Genomic DNA, 25905 nt, shown 5'->3' with positions numbered 1-25905 from the left:
TCTAGCCTCTCCTGGGCGGCTCTATCGCGTCCCCCCTCCCGCCCCACCAGCTTGCGGCACCCGCCGCCCTTCCAGCGCCTCCCGGAGTTCCATCCGCGCGCCCGCCCCAGCGGCCACAGCTGCGGCTTCCCGGGTGGCCCGGCCTCCCCGAATCGCCCCGCCCCGATCCAGCTCCGCCCCCGCCCGCCGCTCCCTGATTGGCCGCCCGCTCCCTCCTCCCCGGGCTCCTCTCCTCCCCTTTGCCCAATGGGCACCACCACCTGGTCCAAAAATTCCCCGGAGAGGACCCAGGGGCTCTGCAATCGCTCGCTCCCTCCCGGTGGCTGTGACGGCCGCGGCGGGGCGCAGAGAAGGGAGGGGACGCGGAGGAGGGAGGACGAGGAGGAGGAGCAAAGGTGTTGGAGAGAAAACTTCTGAAAGAAACAGGAAACCTGACGGGGAGGCGGCGGCTGAGGCTCTCGGGGCCCCCCGCCTGCGCAGGTCGCGGGGTGTCTCCGGCTGGCGCTCCGCTCCTGGCCAGCTCCCCCGGCGCTGGACAGGGCTGAGCCCCCACACTCGATCGCTCCGGCCGTGCCCTCCGCCGCTGCTTTCTGCGGGGCTGTCGTGCACTCCATGCTGCCTCTGCGGCGGCGGCTTCCTTGAAAGGGCAGCGAGGGCGCAGAGAAGAGGAAGGACGTCTACTTTGGAGCATGAAGCAGCATGTCTGATAAAATGTCCAGCTTCCTCTACATAGGGGACATCGTGTCCCTATACGCGGAGGGCTCGGTCAACGGCTTCATCAGCACCCTGGGGTAAGCCGGGGGCGGGCTGGGCAGCACGGGCGCTCCGTTTCCTCGGAGCCCATCCCCGTCCCTCCACGCACCAACTGGTCCTCCTGCTCCCGCCGAGCGTGGCCCGGCCGCCGGCGAGGGTCCGCGCCCGCGGACAGAGCCGTGCATTCGGGTCGCTGTTTCGCTGGGAGCTGCCCGGAGAGGCAAGACTTTCTCAGCAAGTTCAAACTTAGAGACACATCCGAAAAGGAGGAAGTGATTCAAAAGCTCCGAGACAGGCCGGCGAAGTCTTCGCTGGCTTCTCCTTGGGTTATTTTGATTACCATGTTTGTTTCCCCTTAAAGGTAAAACAGCACACCTCCTCTCCCCATCTTTTCTCGCTACCACTCTCAGCCCCTGTCTCTCAGGGTTGGGTTTGTAAGAGCAGGCGATGAAAGTCCGTGGCTTTGGACATGAAACTCAAGCGTAGTGGTGAGCCAAAGTGTGCCTTTTGCCCCGCGGGAGCAGCTCCCAGTGCCCTCTTTGCTAATTTCCTTTCGGCCTTGCCGAACTAGGACTCGTCCCGCGGTCGGGGACACAGCCTGGGGGCCTCGTAGCGCTGGGACCCTCAGAGATCAGGGTGCTAGAGCTCAGACCTGCTTTCACCACTTCCCGGGCCTTGGCTCACTGAAATGCTGAATCTCCTTCTGGAAATCAGCCAACTGCAGTGCTCTTGAGATTCGAACTGGTTTATGAATGGATATATATATATACACACACACACACACACACACATATACATATATATGTATATATATTGCTAGATGGTTAAGTAAGACTTACTTGATTACTAGTATTTTCTCTATGTCTTGACTGAGAATACTAGGTCACAGTTGAAATGCACACTGCAATATATTTTGATGTGCCTATATATTTTTTTGTTACCTAATGGTCTCAGCACATAGACTGCCGAGAGAATTCAGGCTGCAGAACTGGTGTTTCTACTCCTGGCTGGCTGGTCACTATTCTGTTAGGTTTTAGGGTACATGACTTAACATGCAGTGCCCCTGGACCATGACTTCCAGCTAAGTTATAACGGAGTGGTGCCTACTCGACAGGAGACCTGGAAGTCACCAGAACTTCCATAGATTCTGTTACTGTGTTTCCCCGAAATTAAGACCCAGCTGGGACATCAGCTGTAATGCGTCTTTTGGAGCAAAAATTAATATAAGACCGGATATTATATTATATTGTATTATATTATGCAAGACCCTTATATTAAAATAAGACCGGGTCTTATATTAATTTTTGCTCCAAAAGACGCGTTAGAGCTGATGGTCCAGTTAGGTCTTATTTTCCAGGAAACACGGTATTTATGCATCCCCCCCTAAGTGGGTGAAAGAAGGGAAGTGGATTTAATTTAATCCCTTAAGGTCAATATTATTTACTTGTGAAACTGAAGTGTGCAAAAAAAAAAAAGCGTGGCAAGTGCTTATGCTGGGTTTGTCAATCATGAGCTACCAATTGTTTCTGAGAGAATTCATAGTGTAAGGTCAGTTTTTGGGCCCCAATAACATTTTGCTGATGAATTCTGTGTATTTGACCCTTGCCCTCCATAGATTCTCTGCGGGTGTGTGACGTGGTAGTTAAGCAGGGAGTGCTTCGGGGTCAGAATGCTGCAAGTCAAATCCTGGCTTCTCCACTTGTGCCCCTTATGAGCACCTTATGACGCAGGGCAAGTTACATAATCGCTCTGTGTCTCAGTTTCCTCCTGTCTAAAAAACAGGAGCAATCATGGTTTCTATCTCAGAGGATTGTGGTGAGGAAGAGTAAGTTAATATATGGAAAGTGCTTAGCATGGGACCTGGCATACAATAAACACTTATATAAAGTGTTAACTCTTGTAACTGAGAGTAGTAGTTATACTTGTGGACAAAATCATAAAAAGGATTAGGAATAGAGTACTCCTATCAAACCTAGACAAACAAAAGGTCACGTTTTTGTAGTGTCTTATTCAGCAAAGGTATGTGTATGTGTAACTATATGCATATAGGGCTTTAGGTAGGAAATCAGAAAGCTACAGTGTTAGCAGTTGTGGAGTCTGTCTTGCTAATTTTAGAGGTCCAGGAGCTGAAGGGAAGAGAAGTGAAGAGACTTACCCAAGAAACAGAGGACATTAATGCCAAAGCTGGAACTGTAACCCTGTCTCTAGATTCTCAGCCAAGTGCTAGTTTATTTGGTTGCACATCATAATCTTTATGCCTTGAGTGAAAAATGAGGTTGACCTTTCATGTAGCATATATGTTTCTATAAATGTTTCTTATTTGTATTCAATATTTCTTGCTGGTGTTTTGAAAGTTGAGTTTCTTTAGGATGTGTTTGTGCAGTATTATTTTTCTGTTAAACTGAGTCTCGTTGAGGGTACAATGACAAAACTTCTATGCAGCTAATTCTAAGCTGGGGAAGGGTCTTTAGAAATGCTCCTATTGGTGAAGCTTGGTGCTTTGATTGGATATTCTTTTTCTTTAACCTATGGAACCACATCGCCCTCTGATTTTTAGGAGTTACAAAGCTTGCAGGAGCATATGTCCATGCCATATAATATGTTATCTAGGCAGAGTAGCATCACCAACTTTATTAGCTTAGAAGACAATTGGTAGATATTTATTTTGCAAGTTCGTTTTAGGTCTTGTGAAATCAAAGGATCATAGTAATCAACGTTTTCCATTATATTGCTGTAGGGTCATGATTTATACACTTTCTGTATCAAAGAGAGTGCATACTTCTAGTTGAATTTCCTTGCTCTTCTATTAGTTGGAGATCTTGTCCTAGGTCTGCTGCTAATTAGCTGTGTTCATGTTATTCATTCTCTTTTCATGTCAGCTTGTCTTTCTGGAGACTAAGAAGGAGAGTATATGCTATGCCCATCCCCCTGGGGTATATAAAAGTGAATGAAAGAGACAGAAATGAAAGAGCACAATTTTTTTTTTTCAGAAAGTTGCTAGGAAAGTCCATATTATGCTTATATTTTTGTGGTCCTTAAATTTCTTTAAAAGGTTTGTGAATTGTTAAAGTGAATCAGGAGCTGGATTGAAGACATTGGTATTGTATCTATTTAGCCAAAATAGTTTGCCCCACTGTAATATTAAAAACTCAGTGGAAGAGCTAAATATTAGGCTTAAAGTTTCTGATTTCTATTTTAGCTCTTTATCTATTTGACACTTTTGAGAGCATAATGTTTTTTTTTAACTTTTGTTTTATTAGTTTCAGGCGTACAAAACAATGTAATATTTAAACATTTATCATTTTTATCCTTCTCACAGTGATAACCCCCTTCCCCCATCTACTACCCCTCGGCCATCACATGCAGCCATTACATTTCCACTGTCTCTATTCCTAATGCTGTAACTATATATATAATTGCAGTTGACATTCATTATCGTTCAGCTTCAGCTTCAGGTGTACAGTGCAGTGATCAGGCATCTACATCATCCCTGAGGTGGTCTCCCTAATGAGACAAGTGTCCATCGGATACCCTACAAAATCTTTACAACATTATTGATTACATTTCCCAAGCTGTCTTTCGTATCCCCATGGCCATCTTATCCTTACCGATTATGCTTCCTAATCCCCTCACCTTCCCCCTCATCCCCACCCCCCTCCCATCTAGCAACCCTCAGGTTTTCCTCTATGTCTCTGAGACTGTTTCTGATTAGTTCACTCATTTATTCTTTTCTTTAGATTCCACATATAAGTGAGATCATGTGGTACTTATCTTTCTCTGTCTGACTTATTTCACTTAACATAATGTTCTCTAGGTCCATCCATATTGTTGCAAATGGTAAGTTTCATTCTTCTTTATGGCTGCATAATACTCCATTGTATAAATGTACCACAGTTTCTTAATCCAGTCGTCTACCGATGGGCATTTTGGTTGTTTCCATGTCTTGACTATTGTGTATAGCGCTGCAATAAACATAGGGATGCATACATTTTTTTGAATTAGAGTTTTGGATTTCTCTGGATAGATACCTAGGGATGGAATTGCTGGGTCATAAGGTAGTTCCATTTTCAGATTTTTGAGATACCTCCATACTGTTTTCCATAGTGGCTGTACCAATCTGCAATCCCACCAACAGTGCACAAGGGTTCCCTTTGCTCCACATCCGCGCCAGCATTGGTTGTTTGTTGATTTATTGATGATAGCCATTTTGACTGGGGTGAGGTGGTATGATGGTTTTTTTAATTCAACTTAGGAGAGTAGTTAATGAAACCTGAGTTTACAAGCATTTCAAGGAAATATACACATATTTATTTGTCTACACAGAGTCTGATTTGAATATTTAATATGTAATAAATATGTTTGGGAAGACATCCATTGTTATTATTTAGCTTTGGGGAATTTTTGCAATAAGGTAATACATTTCTCAGATGAAAAAATTACTGAGTTTCACTATATTAGAGTTTAGTAGGCCTCTTTTAGAGGTCCGCCCAACTGGAAATGTGGAAGGATTTTCTTAGGCTCCGTGACCCAGCTTTTAAGTTTGATTTCTCAGTCTGTGAGAAATTAGAATGCCCCAGCTGCAAAGATTTCCATTTCCCCCCCCTAGTTATTCTTTAACCAGTATTTACCTGATGTTTCTGAATTTTGAATTTTTGCAAACTAAAGTATTGTTCTCCTAGTTTGTGTATGTGCAAAGGGAGCTAACTTAAAATTTTCTAACTCAATTTATTATCTAAAGATCTATTTAGGAAATACTTATATTGATTTACGGAAGACGGCTTTAAATCTTATTAAAGGAAGGTGGTGAATATATTTTAAATAAATGAATTTTTTTATATTGTTACACATTAGTGTTATACTCATAGTTTTTAATTTTTCATTTATAAGGAAAAGAAGTAGTTTTGGGATATGCTGTACAATTTCACATGCAGTATTAATTGTCCCTTACCCCTTCCTCCATTTTCTTTATACTGAAATTTACTTCCCTGCTCTTTGCCACATCTGATATGTCATATTTCTGGGTATATCAGCTTGACCATTCACCAAATGCTACACAGTGGGAGTGAGTATAGCAGAATTCCCAGGGTGGGTGGGATAATAGAATCAGCAAAAGGTATATAATTCCTTTACTGTTTATTCTCTGATGGTTGAGAGGTTAGTAAATGACAAGTGTTCATATAAGTGTGTGTGAGTGTGTGTGTGTGTGTGTGTGTGTGTGTGTGTGTGTGTATCTATATATGTATACGTGATTGCTGCCTTTAGCTTGGGGTTTCTTCTCGGGATGTACGGAGAATCAACACCCTCTAGTTAAGGTCTCAGAAAACTGTCAGGTGCTGGTGCATCCATGCAGTGAGTGCAAAGCATCATCACAGTCACAGGAGGCACAGTGAGGCTTTGGTTAATGACAGACCGCATACAATGGTGGTCCCAGAACATTATAATGGGGCTGAAAAATTCCTATCGCCTAGTGACCCCTTAACGTGGTAACAGCTCAGCACAACACATTACTCACGTGTTTGTGGTGATGCCGGTGTAAATAAACCTACTGCACAGTCAGCTGTATTAAAGTATAGCACATGGAATTACAGTCGTAGGCTATATACATCTAGGTTTGTGTAAGTGCACTCTATGATGTTTGCGCAAAAGTGCCTAACTACACATTTCTCAGACTGGATCGTTAAGTGGCACGTCGCTGTAGTCTCTTACTTAGCCAGAGTGACAGAAGATTGAGGCCCTTACTTTTATTTCCTTCTTTCTTTTGGCCACTTCAGTGAACTTCTCAATTCCTTTGTTTCCCTGTTCAATGATGGACATCAAGCAGGGTGATGGTGGGTCACACAGTTTATAATTCTGACTTAATTACTTAGATGAACAAAACTGTGTAAAGTCTTGCATTTTATTGTTCCCAGTTACTGTCCCTGGAATTTCCCTTCCTGCTATTTTTTTTTCTGCTTAAATTTTTGATATTTAAATGTTTGCAGATTCAATTTATTATTATCTTTTCTTCTTTTACTCAGTCGTGCTATTCTCATTATAGTTTTACAAAATCTTCCTTTTAATAGGACTGTTTGATTAACAAAGAGTCATAGATAAAGCAAAGAATGGTTATAGTCAGCTTTTCTTTTTGCATGATTTGTAAGAATCTGTAGTATCTTTGAATTAGAAAGATACCCCTTCCAGTACCAGCCATTATTCCTTCTATCACTAGGTGTGTATAAACCTAGCTTTTGTTGTGTCTACGGCATGTGTTAGTATGATAAAAATATCTAACAATCCATTGGACATGTGCATGTGTGTTTAGTGGGGCAGAAGAAGACAACATAATCTTGAATAGTGAGTTGTTTTGGAAAGTGGAATTAGTAGTGTCATGTTATGGAACTTGAAATCAGCTGAAGTACAAAGACAGTTTCTGAAGTGCTGAACTTAAAGTCTATTTTAAGCTGAAAGGTTGACTGTTTCTTAAACTTAGAAGTCATTCCATGAATAACATGGCAGCTTTTAGATCCTCTTTTGGAGAACTCAGATAAATAACTATCCCTCCTCAAACACTCCTGATGCTTATCTTTCGTAGAATAGAATTCAGAGACAAACCCTTGGCCTCATTCTACATTTTACAGAAGCTTTTTTTTTTTTTGCATAGGTAACACTTTTGATAATTGCATTTTCCCTTTCAGTCAGTTCTTGTACAGGTAATATGTGGGTAACTTACAAAATACTATACACTCGAACTTTAAAACTTAAATTCCAGGCACAGGGTGTGGCTTCAAATATAAATATAAAAGAAGAAATAACAGTAGACTTTTATGACAAATTTAGAGCATAATAACAATGAATTTTACTTTCTTTTTAAATATCAGGATTTGGGGATGGATTGTCAGATCATAATCAAAATAGTGAAACTTTAATGATCATTCACTCGTTCATTCATTTATTTAATGTATAAAACCATACCTTTCAAAAGTGTTGTTGCCTATTTTGTGTGTGGTTATCTTTCTACTTCCGTGAAGATTTAGGTGGGGAAGTTTTCAATATATGCCTTTAGAAAACCATAATTCTAATTAAAATATATAAAATAAGATACATGGAAAATAGTGAAAGAAAATAGAACAGCCTAATAACAATTTTGATACTGCGTGGTGAATGGATGGGTGATTTTAATTTTTATATCTCATATAGTTCCCAGATTCTATATATGTTTCAGGAAAGTTAACTGACACGAAAATAATGTTTTTAAAGATTCTTCAATTTCTTCTTATTGTTAATCAACAACATTTATTTTAAAAGGAACAAATAAAGCATTTTCCTGGTCATAGTCAGTGGAGGAAAACCACAAACTAGGAAATTGCATGTTGCTGAAATAGATGGTCAGATGTTTACCATAAAAAAAATTTTGTTCCTGCTTATTTTGGTGTTTTAAAATGTATTATGGAAGAATGTTTGTCTGGCCCAGCAATGCTGAGCAATTATAAACGGTTGATTTAACCTATGCAGTAAATATATAGTCTGTTTAATTTTAGAAGTCTGTTTATACATGTGAAAAGTAAACACTTTCGCATGGATGACTTGGTCACTTTAGTGATCTTAGTATTCGCTATGAAACTTTTATTGTCTGAGTCAGTTTCTGTAGGCATTAGTTTGTGAGAGAGTTTTTGTGTGTGTGATTGAAATCAATTGATCAAGTGTTTGTATTGAATATCAACTTTAATCTCAAAATTGAAAATGTGTCCACATCATGCGTGAAGTCCTAGTGTCAATCCTGGTGATGTGGTTTATGCTAGAGCATGCTGCATATTGAATCACTAATTCACTCAACAAATAGTTTATGAATTCTGGCTATGTGCTGGGGATACAGTATCAAGAGATGCCAAATACTAAGCTCTATTTAATTATTATCTCAAAAATTCAAACTTCCTTTGAGAATTTGTAGTATGACACTTAAACCTAGGATCTAGGGGAGACATAAAGGCATTTGACGCCTTCTTTGCTTTTAGTATTGTAAATGCCACAAATCAGGAACCGACTCTCTCTTTTTAACCCTTGTACCTCACACAATTCCTGGTACATACTAGGTGTTTAATAAATAATTGTGAAACCAATGTAGTAATTATATAGTAATGGAGAGAAGACGAGTATTGAATAGCTACAACATAAAGCAATTCTTTTCAAATGCCATGATGACTGAAAACAGTGTTGTAGGGAGTTAGCAGAGGATTCTTTCTATTTGGCTAATATGACCTGGGGAGGGCTTCAAGGAGGAGATGGTATTTGAGATAAACGTTGAAAAGATTATTAGGATGAATGTCTGTCTGAAATTTGTACCCATAATTTGATCATGTATTCTTGGTACTTTTTTGTTTCATTGAAAAAACACTCAACATCACTACTCATCAGAGAAATGCAAATAAAAACCACAGTAAGATATCATCTCACACCAGTTAGAATGGTTATCATCAACAAGACAAATATTAACAAGTGTTGGAGAGGCTGTGGAGGAAAAGGAACCCTCATACACTGTTGGTGGGAATGCAGACTGGTGCAGCCGCTATGGAAGGCTGTGTGGAGGTTCCTCAAAAAATTATGAATAGAATTACCATATGACCCAGCAATCCCTCTCCTGGGTATCTACCCAAAAAATCTGAAAACATTTATCCATAAAGACACATGTGCTCCAATGTTCATTGCAGTTTTGTTTACGATGGCCAAGACATGGAAACAACTAAATGTCCTTCGATAGCTGAATGGGTAAAGAAGTTGTGGTATATATACACGATGGAATACTAATCTGTGGTAAGAAAAGATGAAATAGGACCATTTGTGACAACATAGATAGATCTTGAGATTATAATGCTAAGCGAAATAAGTCAGACAGAAAAAGGAGAGAACCATATGATTTCACTAATATGTGATATATAAACCGAAAACAACAAAAGAACAAGACAAACAACTGAAAGAACAAAAAGTCATAGACATAGACAATAGTTTAGGGGTTACTAGAGAGTAAAGGGGGAGGGGGGAGCGGGGCTCTAGAAGAGGGTAAACGGGGTCTAATATATAGTGATGGAAAGAGAACTGACTCTGGGTGGTGAACACACAATGTGCGATATAGATAATGTGTTACAGAATTGTACACGTGAAATCTATGTAAGTTTACTAACAATTGTCACCCCAATAAACTTTAAAAAAAAAAAAGAAAAAACCTTGGTAAAATTTTACTGTCCATTCTAATAACTCCATAAATGAAGGTAACAATTTGATATTAGTGAGATAAGCAAAGATAGAAGATATAATCTAAGAACATATTTTATGCTTATTTACCAAATGTGAGAACTTTAAGTATGGTTCAGACCCTCTAAGTTTATTTAGACGGCCTTTAATCCTTGTTGTGTATGCTAAATTTACTGATACCTGAAATAATGAGGACAGAACAAGAAGAAGCTTGGCAATTATTTGGGAGAATTTATGCAATGTTTCTAACTCCTTTGGATATTCTATTCTTATTCCTTTCCTCCTTATTTCTCCCTACATCCAATGTTTCATAGTTTTCCTTCATTAATAATGAACTCAAAGTCTTAATATATCCCTGGAAGCTTTGGCAATAATAACAACTTTTCATCTCAAATAGTTCTAAATGTTTTTGCCTCATAGTGTCTATGACTATTCAACACACACTCAGACTCTCTCTCTCTCTCTCTCTCTCTCTCTCTCTCTCTCTCTCTTCCTCCCTCCCTCCCTCTCTCTTATTCTCTCCTTCCTTCCCTCCCTCCCCCCAATTTGGTATAGAACACCCTTCTGGTATGTATGGAGTCCACTATGCTCTCTTTTCCTTTTGGCATTTTAATAAACTATAAAGGCCATAGATAGAGTTCTATGAATGCAAACAAAAATTTAGGGAATGAACAAAACATAGTCTATAATCATATTTAAATTCTTAGAATTCACAATGTGTTATTGAGGTTCTATTACTAAGGTGTTTGAGCCACTTTAAAATAGCATCATAAAAATCTCTGTGAAAATTACAAAATGATGGACTTCTATTATATATTAGTTATCCAAAGCAATTCTTTAACACAGTCCTAGAGAAAATTTAGGTTTTTAATTACGTAATTCCCAGATATCTAGCTCTCCAAGACCTTGTGGTAATGACTAATTATGAAACAATCACTAAGAGCGGACACTACTACTCTCCACATATTATCTTATTAAAAAAAGATTCTTCAAATTATGTAAGGAATTATATGGATAATCAGAGCTAAATATAAGAGCCCAGACAAACAATAAAAAACCAACACAAAACAAAATTAGATTAAAAAGTTGTTAACTTTTCTAATGGCAAATCAAAGTGTATTATGTGTAAAAATTTCAGAGAATAACATGCTCTTCAAATCATGTTCCAACTCACATTCAGTTATTTGCAAGCCTTGTGGTTTTGTTTTGTTTTTATTGGGGAAGGGGAACAGGACTTTATTGGGGAACAGTGTGTACTTCCAGGAGTTTTTTCCAAGTCAAGTTGTTGTCCTTTCAGTTTTAGTTGTGGAGGGTGCAGCTCAGCTCCAGGTCCAGTTGCCATTGCTAGTTGCAGAGGGCACAGCACACCATCCCTTGCGGGACTCGAGGAGTTGAACCGACAGCCTTGTGGTTGAGAGCCAACTGGCCCATGTGGGAATCGAACCAGCAGCCTTCGAAGTTAGGAGCACAGAACTCCAACCGCCTGAGCCACCGGGCCGGCCCCTTGTGTTGAATTGTCTTGGAACTCTTGAAAAACAATCTATAGGTATCCTTTCCTATCCTAATTCTTACTGTCTGATCTCAAAAGACCAAAGGAATTGGAAAGCAAGGAATGCTTGATATCACTTTGCCCGTGAAGATAAAGTTTAAGAATTGAAAGATTATATTAAATTGGAAATAAGTTTCTTTTGTTTGTGAGGAACAGAAACCATCTTTGGCTAACTTTGGCAAAGAAGGAAATTTATTGTAAGGACACTGGAGGAGCTCCAAGAAACTGAATAATGAGCTCAACAGCTGAGCACTAAGAAAGGCAGAAATCCAGGGCTGCTGTGGGAATCTCAATAGCAGAACCTTTTCTCTGGGTCCTGCCATTTGCAAGACTCGGATACAGCAATTCCTATACTGTGTGTCTCTCTTCTTCAATTTCAAAATACAGAGTGATAGAATTTGGCCCCACTTGGATTATTCACCTATGTCCATGAAGGCAAGTCACAATGCCAGAAATTACTGTGTGTAGGGCTCCGATTTCTGCCTGCTTCTAGAGTAGTGTGGTACGGGGGAAAGAGAGCAAAAAGGACCTGGGCATGAGTTTGGATATCTTCGCTTAGTGGATAATTTAACAGTAACTTCATAGTACCTTTTAAAATAAATTGTGAAAAAATATACATAACATAAAATTTAGCATTTTAACCATTTTTAAGTGTAAAACTCAGTGGCATTAAGTGCATTCACAATATTGGGCAGCCATCACCACTGTCCCTTTCCAGAACTTTTTCATCATCCCAAACAGAAACTCTATATCCTTTTGGCAATAACTCCCCATTTTCTGTCTCACCCCCTTCGTAACCCTGGTCTACTTTCTTTCTATGAATTTACATATTCTAGGGGCCTTATATAAGTGAAATGACATAATACTTGGCTTTTTTGGTGGCTGGCTTAATTTACTTAACCTAATGTTTTCAAGATTTATCCATGTCGTAGCATGTATCAGTATTCCATTCCTTTTTATTGCTGAATAATATTCCATTGTAAGGATACAGCACATTGTGTTTATCCATCCATGAGTTGATGGACATTTGGGTCATTTCCATTTTTTGACTGTTATTTATAATTCTGTTATAAATATTTGTGTTCAAATTTCTGTGTGAACATGTATTCATAGTTCTTTTGGGTAGATACCTAGCAGTGGAATTGCTAGGTCATATGGTATCATATTTAACATTTTGCCTCAGCCTTTCCTATTCTATTTATCCTTCTTTACATTTTTTTTACATCATCTTACACACAATATATTTTATTGTTTATTGTAGCCAATATTTATCATCTGTCTCCCCATAGTAGAATGTAAGCTCTTTGAAGGCAGAGAGATCTTTTGTCACTGAGTATCTCAAGGGCTTGGCTCCATAAATATTTATTGAGTGAGTATTTGTTAAATTAGGATATACATATCCTCAAATCTCCAAGTAGCTCTAAACATCAGTTCCTCTCTGGAAAAAAGTCAATGTAGTTGTTCATACTTATTAAATATCTTAAGAATCTATATAGGTAATTATTTTAAGATGGGTGAAAGTTGTCACTGGATTTATGGTACCATTAAATTTTGCTCTAATGGTACTTTAATAATTTCTTGGGTCATATCTCTGCACCTGCCCTGCCCAACATCTGATATAAGTTAGTCTGGAAAAAGCAACTATATAGCTTTATTTAATGGTTTGCATATTATAACCACATTAAAGAAAAGTTGATATTTCTGAAAGTTTAGCTTTGTTTTCATGTGTGCAAAGAGTGAATCTGTAAGTGTTTTGTGGGACCATTGCATAATTGAGATCAGCTCTTTCTCTTGGTGGATAATATATAATACATCCAGGGAGACATTTTGAACTTTAACTGCTATTGGCAGACAAGTTTAGCTGGAAATATTTTGCAAATACAAAACCAGAGAGTAGCTGAGGAATTTATAGAACTTGAGAAAAATAGAAGAGGCATATGGCAACCTTTTATTTTTATTTTTGAAATTTAGGAATGTATCTGGAAAAGGATAGGCATATAAATATAGGTTGGGGGAACAAATGGCCAGTATTTTTGTTCTTCATTAATTTATATTCTATCTACCTATTGACTAAGTCTGTTATATTGTGCTTTGCCTCAAGCTCATTCCAAAAGATACATGTTTGGCCATTCTCTTTAAGAACTTTTAATTCTCCACTGTTGTTATTCACTCTTATTCTTAAAATTCTCATTGATAGCCATGAACAAATGAGAGTGTGTTTGCATACAGTACAGAGAAATAAAGTGAAAAATACAGGTATGTACAAATCACAAAATAGTTTTAATAATTAAAACAATGTCATTCTGTTCCCTCTAGGTCTAACATTCTATGATCCTCTATGATATATATTTAAAAATATAATATCTTTAGAAAAGTAATTTTGAGATGAAAGATACCAAATATTATCAGATTTTTGCCTCATTTCTGTAACATCCAAATCAATTCAGATGAAGTATATCATACCAAGTTGAGACAGTGACTTTAAAAAAATCTATTACCCAAATCACCCAGCTCAGTTACATTAGGAATTCAAAGTAAGTTAATGATTTAAGGACTAGTTACTTGTGTTTAGCTAGTGTTCAAGGTCATGGCTAATATCAGGGACATAACTACTTAAACATTTGCATTTCAAGTGGATTTTTGGCTTCAACCATGTTTTCAAAGAGGGTAATTTTAGTTGTGGTTTGTTAAAATAAGCAGGGAAGGTAAAGAAAGGAATTTTGTTGTATTCAGGGTTTTATATTTATGGCTAGGAATGGTAAATACTCTGACATTTTTAAGTCAAATCAAGAGTGATTGTCAATGAAAGTGTTATTTAAAACTTTGCTAAATTAATCCATCTCTACCTAGGATTGATAACAAATGAGAAAAGGGCCTTTATTTACCTTTCTTCCCTATTTACCTGGCAGGACATGATGTAATAGATGAGTTCCAATTCTAAACCCAGGTGAAAAATGAGCCTCCTTTCCTGATCAGTACAAATGAAGTTATTGTTACCGGTCAGGGTGAAACCAAGTGCTTATTGCCAAAATCTTAGCTGCTAGATAGTCACTCAGAAAATCTTTAAAAACATCATCAAATTGCAAGTATAAAAACACTTTGTTAATTATTGAAGACTCTGAATAAAAAGTTGTTTAGGTAAATTGTCATGTAGAAATTTTGAGAGAGACAGTAATTAGTTTGGCAGTAGATATCCCTAAAGTTATACTGTAAACCTTTTCTAAAGAGTAGACCAACATTCATATTGTACATTTTTCAAAGTGGAAGTTGTAATTAATATAATAAACTCTAAAGAATTAAGATCAACTGCATAACTTAGTTTGAACCCTATTTAATTTAGAAAAATACATCTTAATTTCAATTTCTATATCAAGAGACTGCTAGTTATTCCTTCAACTTTATTTTTCCCTTCTTTCATACTAACAGAAGTACTTGAATTTATGAGTGCCCAGAATAAAGACCCCATTTGCTAGTGTCCCTTGTAGCCAGGTGTGGCCACAGATTATACTTTGTGGTCAAGCCTTTAAAGGAGGCTTTTATTGTCCTCCTACCTCCCGCCCTTACTCGCTCCCATTCAGCTATTTGTAATATGGGCAGGGAAGAAGCCATCTTGAACCATGCCGATGAGCCCAATACATTAAGAATAAATAGAGCATCAAGAAATGAACCTGCTGTCTGGACAGCCTCAAATCCTGGCTCTACTATATTCTAACAAGATAAAACTAGATGGGCAGACAAGGGCCAGATCATGTATTCCCCATTAAGCAATGTGAACCCATTGAAGGATTTTTAAACTGGAGAACAACATAATCAGATTTTGCTCTAGGAAGGTCAGACAGTGGTAAGGAGAAAGATTATAGAAGAAGGCTGCAAATGGTAGGCATGGCAGGAAGCATGAAGGCAGCTGGAATCAAACAGCTGCAGTGGGGATGAAAAGTAGCTTGTCATCAGAATCATTGAAGGGACAATATCTTTGTTTAGTGTTTAATGTTAGACCTAAAAGGATTTATGGATTAAAATATTTGTTGTTACTTTGAGGCTTCATTACTTTTAAACATATGGAACACGTAGACTTAAAAGAAGTTTCTGTTTCATTTGCTTACATTTGGATAAAATGACGTGATGCCCAGCATAACTTCCTGCTTTGCAGAGTTCTGAGATACAAGCCTCATCTTGTATCACGCTCCTTTCCTTTAGCTCTCTGCTTCAGGCACAATGCCTGTTTTTTCTTTTTCTTTTTTTCAGTTGCACAATCTTTCTGAGCTCCCTCTTACCACAGGGCCTTTTCACATGTTTTTTTTCCCCCCGTTAACATCCATGCCTTTCACTTAAATAATACCAACTTACCATTCAGATTTCAGCTCCGTGATTCACCTGAAGTGAACATTTCCTGATCGCCCAGACTGTGTGAGATCCCTTTGGTTTATGTATGCACATACCAGTACCATATTTATTTCCTTTCGAGATTTTATCACAATTGTAGTTTTAATTTTACTTTTATTTCTATGATTATTGTTTTATGTTTGTTTCTCCCACTAAACTGTAAACTCTGTAAGGTTAGCAACTGTGTGTGTTGCTCACAACTGTGTCCTCATTGCATTGCAGAGCATCTGTCACATAGTACACTAGGCCCTCAAGGAAGATGTTGAGCGAATGAATAACATTTTAGCACACTGATTTTAAGTGGGTGGGTTTTTGATTTAGACAAACCTGGTTTCAAATTCCAGCTCCATTCTTTCTCATGGTATCATTTTTGGAAGTTAATACTGGGAACCTCAATTTCCTTCTTTGTACCGTGGGTTTATTGCTTCATTTATAGTATTGCCAGAATGATTAATGGCAATTAACATGAGTAAAACGCTTAGTAAGCATCAGGCCCTTAAAATCAGGCACCGAAATGTTAAATAGGTGGAAACTATTATTATTGTTATTGTTACTATTATTATATTTGAAAAATCAGCACGAGTGTCTTTTGACGAATCTTTGGAAGCTCGGCTGAATTCATATTGCACTGATTTTAAAAGTTTTGCTGTATTATGTTTATAAAATTTTGCAGTGAACCTGTTTGGAGCTGGTATTTGTGGAGTAGGCTATTCAAAGGCACCCTGCCTTATCTATTATTTATTTTGGTTTTGGCCTTTTATTTTCCTTCCTTACTTTGATAATGCACGTTACTAAATTACAGGCGCTTATATTTGTCTTTTATTAGTGGTTTGATGCGTGCTGTCCTTTGATGTAATGCAAATACCTGAACTGTATAAACATTAGTAATAAGCCTAGAATTGCTAGAAATAAACCCATGTAAATAAGGACAGATAATTTTTGACAAAGGAGCCAAAAACATAAAATGGTGAAAAGACAGCCTCTTCAATAAATGGTGCTAGGAGAATTGGAAAGCCACGTGCAAAAGAATGAAACTAGAATGCTATCTGTCACCAAAATTAACTCAAAATGGATTAAAGACCTAAACATAAGACCTGAAACAATAAACTGCATAGAAGAAAACATAGGTTCTAAACTTATGGACCTTGGATTCAAAGAGGATTTTATGAAGTTGACCTCAAAGGCAAGGGAAGTAAAAGCTAAAATAAATGAATGGGTTTATATCAAACTAAAAAGCTTCTCCACAGCCAAAGAAACCATCAACAAAATAAAGAGGCAACCAACCAAATGGGAGAAGTTTTTTGCAAACAACGCCTCCGATAAGGAGCTAATATCCAAAATATTATAAGGAACTCGTACAACTCAGCACCAAAAAAACAAACAATCTAATTAAAAAATGAGTAGAGGATATGAATAGACATTTTTCCAAAGAGGACATACAGATGGCCAACAGACATGTGAAAAGATGCTCAACATCACTAATCATCAGGGAAACGCAAATAAAAACCACAATGAGATTTCACCTCACACCAGTTAGAATGGCTGCCATCAACAAGACAAATAGCAACAAGTGTTGGAGAGGCTGTGGAGAAAAAGAAACCCTCATACACTTGGTGGGAATGCAGATTGGTACAGCCGCTGTGGAAGGTAGAGTGGAGGTTCCTCAAAAAATTAAGAATAGAATTACCATATGACCCTGCAATCCCTCTTCTGAGTATCTACCCCCAAAACGCTGAAAACATTTATCCGTAAAGATATATGCACCCCTATGTTCATTGCAGTATTATTCACGGTGGCCAAGACATGGAAACAACCAAGGTGTCCTTTGATAGATGATTGGATAAAGATATGGTTTACATACACAATGGAATACTATTCTGCCATAAGAAAAGATGAAATAGTGCCATTTGCGACAACATGGATGGATCTTGAGATTATTATGCTGAGCAAAATAAGTCAGACAGAAAAAGTCAAGAACCATATGATATCACTGACATGTGTGATATAAAACTGAAAGCAACAAAGGAACAAAACAACAAAGAAAACAAAAACTGATATGCATAGACAATAGTTTAGTGGTTACCAGAGGATAAGGGGAGAGGGGAGTGGTAAATGAAGGTAAACAGGATCAAATATATGGTGATGGAAGAAGAACTGACTCTGGGTAGTGAACACACAATGTGAGATATAGATGATGTATTACAGAATTGTACACTTGAAACCTATGTAAGTTTACTAACCATTGTCACCCTAATAAACTTTAATTAAAAAAAATTTAGAATTGCTTGGCATATATACATATATATATACACACATATATATATGTATGTGTGTGTGTATATATATATGTATATGTATGTATGTATGTATGTCTGTATATATATATATATATATAAAACTTTCCTTGATGAGAATTTTCTACTCTTGCTACATTTTAAAGCCAACATGTGATCTTAGTTGCTAACATTTCTTCCCTGCTAGAATATAGAGGTAAAATAAGACAATTTTGTTTTATTTATTGAGACAAAACAAATGTTTGCTTTGGCGCCATTAGGCTAGAGGTTTTTCACAGGTTTACACTGGGCAGCTGGTGCTACTGTCCTTTCTCTGAAGTTTCCTATTGGCCAAGAATTCCTATTGAACTTTTGTGACTTAGAAGGATTAGCAAAACATTTATCTGATTTGGATAATCAGTTTACAAATAAACAAATTTGTCTAGGACAGTCTTGTCGTATTTTAAGCAGTGACCAATCAAATTATGATGGTTATTTCTCTTGGGGATACTAATGATTTCTAGATGAAATCATGGGGATCTGAAAAGCATAGAGAATGTATCTTGCTCCTCCCTCTTAGATATACCCAATGGACAAAAATTATTCAGGCTCTAGCCTTCTTTCAGTTATGCTATAAAAGAAGATTTTGCTATTTACCAGAATCTGTATGTGTGTGTATATGTGTGTGTGTGTGTGTGTACATGTATAAATTATTGCTGAACTCTTTAAAATTGAACCACTAAAAAATACTTTAAAAAAAGCATTATGCAAACCCTTGTTTGAAAATTTCTCTATGAGAAAAGATTTCCTTTCAGCTAACATAAATTCCTTATGGTACAGTTTATGTCAGTTTGCTATTTCCAGTCATATTGAAGTAACTGGTAATGGATGAAAGCTTGACAAGTGCCACATTCCTTGTTTTAATGCAGAAGTAGTGAATCTGAAGACCATTTATTAATCAGGATGTCTTCTGGTTGCAAGAAAAAGAAAACCCAACTGGAACAACTGTGTCAGCAAAGAACAGAACTTTGCTATCAAAGTAACTGAAAAGTCTAGGCTAACATTGTTCCAGACCCTCTCTGTCCTTGATTCTGTTTTACTTTCGGTATTTGTCCCATTCTCAGACAGGCCCCCTGCCTCTGGTGGCAGCATGGCTGTCAGCTCCAGCCTTACTGTACCTCGTCCTCCTACACCCAGGGCTGAAAAGAGAGTACTTCATTTCCCCAAACTCTAGGAGTGCTACTGCAGTCATCACTGTTGCAATGACCAGGATAAAAGTCTCATCTTGAACCAAACACTGTGGCCAGGGGATGAGATGCTCTGATTGCAAAGGGGGCGTCCTCATACTCTGAGTGGGAGAAGAAGAACCTTTCTCCATTCTTCTGTCAGGGTTCTGTTGCCAGACGGGAGGAAGGCAGTGAGTGGATGCTGGAAAGACAAAGACAACCATGAAGCCATGTCTCCTATGTCCTTACAATCACGTTGAAAATGTGAAGCCCTTAGTTATTTTGGGTACTTCATAAGAATATTTTCTTTTCAGTTTACTACTTTAGAGCTTTATATGAGTACTGTTTTAGATGGAGTCTACTTCCTGATGAAAAGGAGAATTATCTGAGTACTTTTACATGCTTCAGCAGTCTGGTTTGGTCTAAACTTTTCTCTGGCGTCAGCTCCTGAAGGAAAAGATTCTGAGGAAATCAAGGGTTGGGGGTCATGGTGAGGCATCAAAAGGGGAAGACACTAGTTTAGTGTACCTAAATGACACCTCAATAATGTTGATAGAAAATAAAAAAGGGAGGGAGTTTATGGGACAAATTTTATCAAAATGAATACATTATTCATAAACACGAATAAATGTGCTTTGATAAGTGAATCTCATCCAGGAAAGTTTATGTATTTGAATCACTATTTCTCACAGTAAATTTGATTGTGAATGTATTTGCTTTTAGTTTAGAGAGCCTTTGTTTAGACACGAGTAGCTTATCAACTTTATGGAATAATTTTGGTACCTTATTTGTGCACAATGTACAAGAATTAATTATTATGATAGATATGGGTACAAAGCAGGGTGCAATGTAAGCAGAATTTAAAATACAAATTTTTAAATTAAAAATCATTAATTTAAATCTTGAAAATCTTAAAAAGTCATTAATTTAAATCTTAAAAAATAATTAAAAGCTAAAATGCTTTTATTTAAATATTCCCCCAGTAAAACAAACATATTTTGTGCCAGACCTAGATATGAATTATAATTTCTAATTAATATGTAATATTTGAAATGGGATCTTTGTGTAACCTTTTAGAAAAGCCACAGTAAAGTTTTTGTAACTCTAAGGGTCAGTATCTTTAATTCATGTTTTTGTTTGTTTTTTGCTCCTATCTTAAATGTTTAAAACTCAATCCATCTTGAACTGTTGACGACATTGGCAGGTTATGATATGACTATCTAGAAATCGTATTTAATTTCAAGGTTGAAATCAAGCCATTGAATAAACAGGTGTTTGATAATGAGTTTTTAAAGGCAATATGGATTTTGGAAATAGTTATTTAATTGCTTAGGTTTGAATTCTGTTCTACCCCGAAGAGGTTCTGAGAACTTAGACAAATCATTTAATCTCTGAATTCAGTTCCCCATCTTTAAATGAGGAGTACTAATATTACTTTTGTTCATCAGAAGTCCTTTGTGAATATGATGTTATACCTGTGTGAATATTTGGAAAGCTATACTGGTCTGTGCTAGATATTTTAAAAATTAGTGTTTTTTTAAATGATAAAATCATAAGGAGGTCACCTAAACCTATTTATTAGCAAGAGTTGAATCATATCACACATTTTAATATTAATGGCTAATTATTCCAGATTTTCTATAATTATAAAAGCAAGAATGATTCTTCTTCTGCAGTGATGCTAATAAAAAGAAAATGTTGAATTAGTTACACAATCCAGTATTTTCTTGATTTTGTTTTGTGTTGTTGATGAAGGAACATATTTTGAAAAGAGAAATAATTTATTTTAGTCATATACATAATTAAAAATCTTGTTTTAGGCAGTGGCTTTAAACCTGCACTCCAGACATCATCTGATTACAATTCAGCATATCAGCGTGATATTTGGAGTGTCGTTAAGATAGCCTACGTTATTGCTATTGCTTTTTTTTTTTTTTTAATTTGAAGCATGAGAGAGAATGAAACATTAAGACTTGTTCATTGTTAAAAAAATCTGGTAAAGCTGCATTTTTGAATTCCAGTGTTCAGGGAAATTTAAAGGGTGAAATACTAAGCACAATTATGTGTCTAAATCAAGAAATCCATAAATTAAAGGAAATGTAGCACTAAATGAGGGAACATAAAACATTTCCTATGACATCTTTTTATTTTTTTTTTCCTGTTTTTAAATTCCAAACTCTTTAAAGAAAACTTTTAGCTACTTAGCAATTCTTTAGGCCACATTTGGCATGCTTCTGAGTCTTGCCTAGTAACAGCTCATGTACTGCCAAGTTCTTGGAATTTCGATTTTCCACAATCAGGGAAGAGGCTTTTGATTGGTGTGTGAAAGGAAGGGAGGACTGAACATCCCTGTGGTGCTGCACTGAGGAGAAGGGAGGAATTGAAAACAGTGGACACACGGAAAGTGGCAATGAGAGGATTCAGTGGTTTGGAATATTGAATAAAGCAGGTAACTAAAGAGATGCCATTTCACTACTTTCACATTGAAATATAGGACACTGTGGGGGAGAAAAACTATAAGGATTTTTGGAAACTATTTACTGTAGGGACTATCCTACGGTACTTCGAGAGAGGAAAGTAAAAAAGGAACAGGGTGTTTCTATTGGTAATACTAAATCTCAGCCCAGAATGAATCATGTACCTTTCACAGACGTTCTTCAGACAGGACAAAAGCAAGGGCCAAGTGATCTCATGAAGGTTTTTAATTTTTTATGATTTAGGGTAATTTCTACTTAAGCTGATAGCAGATGCCATAGTCCTGCATGGATGTGGCCCTTTAATGACAAAGCCCTTAGCATACAACCCAGAAACAACGTATAGTTAAAGAATTGTTTGTTTCCTAATGGATGTATTTTTTCCATGTAATTTGTTATTATGAATGGTATGCTGACTTACGTGTGCAAAACAAAAAGAAGTTTAAAAAACTGAAAGTTGCATTGGTACAAATTGGGAGAGAATGCGTATATTACCACATCTACGTTTGGTCATTATAGTTTGTACAATAAGATAGAGTAATTGTGGAGGTTTTTTTCTTCTTGATTACAAGTCTGGTTGGAAATCATCAGTTTGGTAAGATGATTAGACCCTAAAAACAGTTGCTCAAAAATACAGTTTAAAAAATATTGTGGATAAGTTTTATTCAAAATCTTTTTAAAGCTTGATATTATAAAAGGGCAAGAATCAGAAAAACAGATGTAGATAGATAAAGAATGAGATCATGTACTACTGGAAAATAGTAGCTGGTTTTATTCATGGGACAAAATGGCTGCTGGTGACATTGTTTTTCTCTCATCTCTCCAGGAGGTAAGAGAGTCATACCATCCTGGAGGGAATTGGGAAAAATCTTACCAAAATGTCAAACGAGATTGCCTATCGCTAGGGCGATATCTTTCAGAGACGAGTGCAGCATGGTTATGATTAGGAATCAGTGAATTATTTGGGTAGGATAAAAAAAAGTCATTGTTTACAATTGATTACTTGGTCTTCAGTTTCATTCCTAAAGATGGCAGGGGGTTGAGAGATAAGTTCTTTTGCCTTGAAAAGGAATCTGCTTTTGGTAGCCGAGAAGTAGGAACAGCCAAAATGAAAGCCACCAAGTCACATTTTTAGAGGAAGTTTTGGTGAGAAAATAATTATCATGAATCAGCTGCTGTTTAAACATATCTGGAAGACCTTTTTTGAGTAAGGGAAAGCAGAGACCCTAGTTTCTTTTTCTCTTTCTTTCTTTTCTTTTTCTTTCTTTCTTTCTTTCTTTCTTTTTCTTTTGCCAGATAGGAATCTGATCAGTATCAATTTAGGAGAAAACCATTTTGTAGATGAAAGTAGTTACCTTTCCGTTTGGGTCCAGGAAATGTAAGTGTGAAACATAGATAGGCTGTATCTATGCTTTGAAAAGAGTCAGAAAATAGGGACTGAGATATTTCCATCCATTCAAATGAAGGGCAGAATGCAGATGATACCTTTCTTGATCTTGTCTTTATGAAATTATTTTTTCTCATTTAAAATTCTAAAGATGAAGCACATAACTTCAAGAGAAGCTTCTATAATATTAATTTTTACCGTGACTTTCTAGAGTTATTGACATTTTGATTGTTGCAACTTGACTGCTCTTTTGTTGTATTAAATTATAACATGGTGACTTCCAAATTCCAATTGACTTGCTAAGGGAAAAGAAAAAAAAAGTGGCTATTGATGATACCAATATTTGTAAACTGGGCCCTTTAAAACCTAATGGGGGGGATCCTCCTTTGGAAGAGATATATGCAATTCTTTTGCTTTTCATCAATTAAAAAAAAATTATCAAGCTATATGTTGGCCACAAACAGCGTCTTAGGAAGATGACAATATGTGATCTAGAGGAGAGTATCTATTTTGTCCTCTTTTTCCACATGTCCCTTAATTATAGAGCTAACATTTGAGATGCTCTCTAGCTTATTAGCGGTTAAGGCAACCAGTTATTAGCTGTTAGATTTTAGAAAAAGGAATTATTAAATGAGTTAGTCTTATAATATATTTTAAACGAGAGTGAAATTTCTGTGAAATGCCTATTGAATAGAGTGTGTTTTTTTTCTATTAAATTTATTGAGGTAACATTGGTTAATAACATTATATAAATTTCATGTATAGAACATTATAATTTGATATTTGTATGCTCTATTGTGTGCTCACCACCCAAAGTCTAGTTTCTTACTGTTGCCATGTATTTGACCCCCTTACCCAATTGCCCTACTTCCACCCAAGTGTGTCTTCTTTGAGCAAAACTGTGCTGTTAAGATATGAGAATTTGCATAAGAACTTCAACACATCTTGATCCTAAGGTATGCTTATGCTCTAAATTTTTCTTAATCTTTTTTGGGGTCATATGTCCCTTTGAGACTAGGAGAAACTTTATGTTGCAACTTCCCATGAATACACACAAACATAAGATTTTACATATATTTGAGGGTGTTCAAGGCTCCCTGAAGTCCACTCCTTGGACCCAAGCTTAGGTGTACTCAAGCTAACAATAAATAGTGGCTCTTAAAATGAAAATGTAAGGCGTGGGTTTGGTCTGTCCTGTATTCTGCTGTTTCCCCAGTGCCTAGGACAGTGCCTGGCTCATAATCAGCACAAAACGAATGTTTGTTGAATGAATGAATCCATGACAAAATGAACATATATAATTTATTGGTATGTGGCTAGTCTGGATTTTCTGGTTGCTTATACTTTATCAGTTCTTTACTCGCTATGTGACCTTCACTTACTTTTTTTGCAAGGAACAGAAACCCAGCCAGTTTAACTGAAAAAGAAGCTTTTTGGTTTGCATTACTGGGAAGTCCAAGATTGTGTTCTTGGTACAGCTCGAACTAGGGTTCAGTTGATGAGACCAGGATTTTGTTTCTTTCTTCACTTCTTTCCTTCTCGTAGGCTCTATTCTGTGGCAGATATTTTCCATCCATAGTGGGGAAAAATGGTTCCTGGCAATTCTAGGCCTACACTTTACCTCACAGCGCTTGATCTTAGAGGGAGATAGACCCTCTCCCTTGAAAATAAAAAGTAATGTATGTCCAAGGTTTCTTTCACATATACAGTCATGCACTAAAGAATGGCATTTTGATCAATGACAGACTGCATGTATGCATATATGACAGTGGTCCCATAAGATTATAATGGAGCTGAAAAATTCCTATTGCCTAGTGACATTGTAGCCGTTGCGACATCGTAACTCAAAGGTTGTAAAAATCAACAAGGCTGTTGTTGAAATGGCGAACAACTTTAAGTTGGTGTGGGTGAGGGTGAAACTGAGGAGCTTCCAGATGTGGTTCCTGAAGAATTGACTAATGAACTAGAACAGGAACGCATAGCTGAAGAAGAGGCAAGAGAAAACGAAACAGCTGGAAAAGAAACAGAACAAGAACCCTCAAGAAAATTCATGGTGAAGGGGATAGAAGCTTTTGCAGATCTCCATAAGCTCATTAAAAAGTTTGAAAACATGGATCCCAGCCCTGAAAGGTTTTCATTAATATAGAGGAATGCTCATGGTTCATTATCTGCTTACAAGCAAATCTATGATGAAAACTAGGGACAAACCGAGCAAACAACCATGGACATATTTCTGAAAAGAGTAACACCCCCATGAAGAAGAGCTTCAGGCAGATCCTTCAGGAGGTATTCCAGAAGAAGGCATTGCTGTCATAAGAGGTGACAGCTCTGTGCGTGTCATTGCCCTGAAGACCTTCCAGGGGGACAAGCCAGGGAGGTGAGACTGATGATGCTGACGCTGTGTCCGCCGAGGTTAGTGTGTGTGTTTGTGCTTAGTGTTTAACAAAAATGTTTCAAGAGTAAGAAAAAAATTCAACAATAGAAAAACGCTTATAGAATAAGGACATAAAGGAAGAAAATATTTTTGGACAGCTACCCAGCATGTTTGTGTTGTAAACTGACTGTTCTTACAAAAGAGTCAAAAAGTTAAAAAAAAAAAATTAAAAAGTTTATAAAGTAAAAATGTTAACGTAAG

At 37.2% G+C, this 25905-nt stretch overlaps 1 protein-coding gene across 2 annotated transcripts in view; it reads left to right on the top strand.

Moving 5' to 3' along the window:
* The first annotated feature begins 382 nt into the window (after positions 1-382).
* Positions 383-25905, top strand: part of ITPR2 (inositol 1,4,5-trisphosphate receptor type 2) — a 435712-nt gene continuing 410189 nt past the window's right edge. The window contains exon 1 of one of the 2 annotated variants that reach the window (XM_033117018.1): positions 383-791. In XM_033117018.1, the coding sequence (XP_032972909.1) occupies positions 700-791 (92 nt within the window). In that variant the 5' untranslated portion in view covers positions 383-699. Of the gene's footprint in view, positions 792-21803; positions 21859-25905 lie in introns of those variants that run through there. The other variant, XM_033117019.1, reaches the window with a different exon arrangement.

Source organism: Rhinolophus ferrumequinum, chromosome 10 (assembly GCF_004115265.2).
Source record: "Rhinolophus ferrumequinum isolate MPI-CBG mRhiFer1 chromosome 10, mRhiFer1_v1.p, whole genome shotgun sequence".
Classification (NCBI taxonomy): Eukaryota; Metazoa; Chordata; class Mammalia; order Chiroptera; family Rhinolophidae; genus Rhinolophus; species Rhinolophus ferrumequinum.
The sequence above is the reverse complement of the archived record's forward strand: the minus strand, read 5'-3'. Positions and strand labels throughout refer to the sequence as shown.